Source organism: Phalaenopsis equestris, unplaced genomic scaffold (assembly GCF_001263595.1).
Source record: "Phalaenopsis equestris unplaced genomic scaffold, ASM126359v1 Scaffold000552, whole genome shotgun sequence".
NCBI classification, from domain to species: Eukaryota; Viridiplantae; Streptophyta; class Magnoliopsida; order Asparagales; family Orchidaceae; genus Phalaenopsis; species Phalaenopsis equestris.
Genome location: NW_018164992.1, coordinates 3,110,090 through 3,114,755, shown reverse-complemented (window position 1 = coordinate 3,114,755; position 4,666 = coordinate 3,110,090). Strand labels below are relative to the sequence as shown.

Sequence of the window (4,666 nt, the reverse complement as noted above, 5' to 3'; positions counted from 1 at the left end):
AAAGTCTCATGTTAGTCCATGCAATGGTATTACAATCCTTTACAGATATCTCTTAAAATCCCCTTACCAATCTTTTTAGAAAAGGTAAACATCTACATTTAGACTCCTATCTACGACCTCTCAGCCTTCCTAGAGAATTCTAGGACTTAGAAATGCCAAAAAGTGTTTTTCCAAACATCTAAATCAGTCAAATAATTCCATGGCACGTGCAGAAGCGACGCATGGACAGTTCGGGCGTCTAGGCGTCGTCTTTTCTATTTTCTGGGTAGAGATTGGTTTTAGGGAGCAGAGATTGGTGCCTAGGCAACAGTTTCTGGCTCCTAAGCGCCACCCTACTAACAACACCCCCATTTGCTTCTGTTTGCCTATGTTTCGCTTGTTTCAGCTCCAATCCGCTCTAAGTGTTATGATTGCAAGATAAACATGAATGTGTGTACGTTGAGGGGCGACCTTTAATGTGTGTACGTTGATCGGACGACATGACATCGTTATCTGTCATTTTTTAGCTTTATCATCGAATTGAACAATATGCATCGTCGATTTATTATGGCGTGTCAACTCTTGGCTCTGGCCATGACCCTATATGATGACTCAAAATTAAGGTTGTAAAAAAAGCCCGACGTTCACGAGCAGCTTGTGCTCGATTCGTTCATTAAGCAAGCAAGTCGAACACTAAAAATTTTTTGAGCTTGATTTGTAAATGAGCCGAACAAAAATAAAGGATTTTTCGTTCATGTTGGGCTCATTTTGTCTTGAAATAATTAAATAATATTATTTATTTATATAATTTGTACATTAGTTTTTAATGTGAATTTAAAACATAGTAAATTAAATTATTTTTAAAAAATATTTGGGCGACCTAATTAAAAAAAATATATGTTTAGGTTTTAGAAATGTGAATACATAGGATTTGGGCGGTATGCACTTAATTACTTACGATTTGAGCGGTATGCCTGCAAATGTCGCTCAAATTAGCTTTATATATATAAATACGACAGGGCGATTGTCAGTCCCATACTGGAAATGACGGGAACATTTTTGTGCGAAGAACCTATTTAAGACAGAAACTAAGCTCGCGTCCTCACAAAATTTTGCATTTTACAAGTTTGAGCCAAAGGCGAGCTAATTCAAATTTATATCGAGCTGAACACGATTAAATTTTTCCTGAGCTCATTTCGAACAAAAATGTTTCATACGAGCCAAAGATGATTAGGCTCTATGGATGCTCATATTAGGCTAGTTTACACCCTTGCTTAAAATTTCTAAGCAAAGACCAAACAATCAAATGAAGAAAATTTATCAAATTTAAACTTTTAGCATTAATAAATAATAAATCAATTGTTTGTAAAAATCAATGTGTCGAGTGGTCTGAATGCGATTATCTCTAAAAATAATCTAAATAAATGGAAAGAATCACTAATATAAATAATTTAAATCAACTTAAAATAAAATGATTAAAAATGAGCCATTCTGCACAATCATACATTCATTCTGCGTATAACAATCAAAACACACTCATCACTACGCTGAGAAAAAAAAAGAAATTTTTTTTTTATTGTTTTCCTCCAATCTGATTTGGCATCTATAAAATGGAATCCACCCTGACGTTAAAGACGGCCTCTGAAGGTCTGCACGGGGAGCCGGAGCTTCTCCTCTATTCTTCCATCAAACAGCAGAAAAATGGGGATCTGCTGCCTCTACGCGCTCTGTCGGAGAACCTCACGTGACATAAAGAAACTAAAGACACTCCTCGGCCTCACCGTCTCCCGCCTCGCCCTCCTCCGCACCCAGCGTCAAATTCGCTGCGCCCAAGCCGAAGCTGATGTAGCCCAACTCCTCCTCCTCGGCCACCGTGATCGCGCCCTCCTCCGCGTTCGTCAATTTTGCCAAAGCTTTCAGCTTTTTTAATTATTTCCTCCTTTCTCTCAACTTGGTCAATTCTGCGTTGTATGTGCAGGCGGAGATGGTGATCAAAGAGCGCAATACGCTGGATGTCTTCGCCATGGTGGAGAGCTACTGCCACCTGCTTACAGAGCGCGCATTCCTCTTCCACAACCAGAAGTAATATTTCTGATTTCTATGCAGCGGTCTCATGGCGGAGATGGACTTACAGTGATATTTTGTGGAACAGGGAATGTCCGGAGGAGCTGCGTGAGGCTGCTGCTGGATTGGCTTTTGCGGCCTCACGGTGCGGTGATCTGCCGGAGCTGAGAGAGATACGCCGCATCTTCACGTCTAGATTCGGAAAGGAATTCACGACTGCGGCTGCGGAGCTGCGCAATAATTGCGGCGTCAGTGGTAAGGTAAGTAAGTCCCACCGAAGCTTAACTTGGTTCAATCATTTGCTTAATCATACGTCCACCGGAGATAATAAATTCTGAAGGAAAAGCATTCAGAATTTATCTCGGAATTGTTCTTAAGAATATATAAAGATGATTACAAACACGAGGAAATTTTTTTTTTTGATCCATTATTATTAACTTTTTCTTCTATCAAAATGATTAAGCCATATTTTTTAAAAAAATCAACAATAAACCTTTAGATAAAAAAATAAATGAAAGATTAACATACATATTACACAATTTCTACATATTTACATGTCTAACACCTAAATTTTAATTTTTACATAAATGCCGTTAGCTAGAGTGAGCATGTACTTCACTTTTAAGATGTTAAAATTGAAAAATTATTGCATAAAGACTCTTCATGCAGTTTTGGGGCACTGTTTGTACATCTGACAGATCTTGATTGAAGTCCAGATGTAAAACTGCATCAAAACTCCTGATGCACTAATTTCTCATTAAAATGATGATATTCTTCGTGTGATTTGTAGGATTTCCTTTATATAAATAGGAAAAGCAAAATTTGTACCTCAGATATGTAAATACATAATAATTGGGCACTGTTTTGTATGTCATATTAATCATAATTTGTTTAATTCTTTATTATTATTATTATTATTTTCAGTTGGTACAGAAGTTTTCTACAAGACAGCCAAGCCTGGAAATCAGGGCGAAAGTCACGAAAGAAATAGCCATAGAGAAAGGCATCAAGGTGGAACTAGCCGAACCTCCCGTGGACACTGAAGAGGTGATAACCTAAACTTCATACGAATCAGATCACCATCCATTCTTACATCCTAAAATCTTAACAAACATTTAGTTGATTCAGAACCCCAACCTTCAGAGGAAGAAGCAGCAGGCCAAAGCAGCAATGGATTTACCATGCACCGCCTGTGATCTTCACGACCTCCTGGAAGATGAAAAGCTCGAAATAATGGCTCAGAAGAAGTACAAGGATGCAGGAAGCGCAGCGCTAGCTGCCTTTGAGTCCGCAGCCTATGCAGCAGCCGCAGCCAGAACCGCTGTAGAACTCTACCGATCAGAATCAGAGAGAATTAGAAATCATTCCAGCAATCCCGGCAAGCAGAAGCCAGAGAACTGCTTATTCCCTTCAGCTTCATGCTGCAGTTCTATAGACCTCGGCTGCAGAGCCAGGAAGGTGAGTTCTCTCCGACATGACCTGGAGAATCCGAGAGGCAAAGAGATTCAGAACGAAATTGATGAGAGTAGTGATAGTGATGAGGAACTGATGAGGCTCGCCTCCAAGGCTTTGGTGCCGATGAACAGAGCTCAGAGCTTTGCAGGACTGAGAGAGATGGATCTGAAAGGCAAAATGGGCGATTTAGACTCTAAAAACGAAGATGGAGATAAGGAGGATGAGCTTGAAGAGGTGAATGAGATGGCCATTATAGCAGTGGTGGAAGCATCAAAGAAAGGAAACAGGCTCGCAGGAAATGGTTTTGAGAAGAAGGTTGAGGCTGAGCGGAATTCTTTGTCGAGGGCCAGTTCTTTCTCTGTCAGGACTCGAAGATGATATATATTAATATATACATTGGATAGTAGTTGCAGGCATGCAACATTTTTATGTAGATTTGATCCTGCTCATCTGTTGGGTTTTGATGCAGTAATAATGTATTAATTGCATATTTTGTGCTTATTGTTTCTTAGTTTTTATGCCATTTGTATTCATGGAATCATTATGTAGATGTATTAATAAATATGATAGTTGTGATGAGGTATTTGTTTGGCTCGATGCTTTTGTGCTTCTTATCATTGGACCTTAATATTTTCTCTACATTTGGAGGTATTCAATCTGAACGATTTGCAGCTCATAAAAGATGGAATATGATATAATTTGATGGCGTCCCTAAATCTCTTAATTTTTAATCTGTTATCTAATACAAACACAGCTTCAGCGCACGCGTCCATACAAAAAAAGGCCTGCTCGCCATTTTATGCCTTCTTTTCCCGCAAAGCTAAGGCACTGTTTCCATATATTTAATTCACTAAACGAACAAAAACAATATAAAAGCATGGATCGTAGCATGCATTTATAATCGGTAACGTTAAGACATTATTGGGCTTCCATATTTTTAATTTGTAATAGAAAGCAAGGAAACGTCTTCTTTAATGACATACTAATGGTGATATGAACATAAGACAATGCTGCCAAGTTATGGAGGTTGGAGCGGCACAAGTATCCATTGATGGAAGGAAACTTTTACATTTCATGCAGATAAATTTAGGAGTAATTAAAATTTGATATTTTGTTATACTTTTATGCAAATAAGTTTTTTGAAGGTGCTAATTCTATACAGGCTTTC

The 4,666-nt window shown here is 38.5% G+C and overlaps 1 protein-coding gene across 2 annotated transcripts; it reads left to right on the top strand.

Annotated features, from left to right (window-relative positions):
- The first annotated feature begins 1,601 nt into the window (after nt 1-1,601).
- Nucleotides 1,602-3,992, top strand: LOC110029240. 2 transcript variants are annotated; one of them, XM_020731436.1, is made up of 5 exons: nt 1,602-1,872; nt 1,958-2,061; nt 2,132-2,303; nt 2,968-3,090; nt 3,163-3,992. In XM_020731436.1, exons 1-5 carry the CDS (start codon nt 1,681-1,683, stop codon nt 3,874-3,876), a joined length of 1,305 nt encoding a protein of 434 aa, XP_020587095.1. In that variant the 5' UTR covers nt 1,602-1,680; the 3' UTR covers nt 3,877-3,992. The 2 variants fall into 2 exon arrangements, with proteins under 2 accessions (XP_020587095.1, XP_020587096.1); XM_020731437.1 differs by having other exon boundaries at nt 1,603-1,872; nt 3,172-3,992.
- Nucleotides 3,993-4,666: the final 674 nt, after the last annotated feature.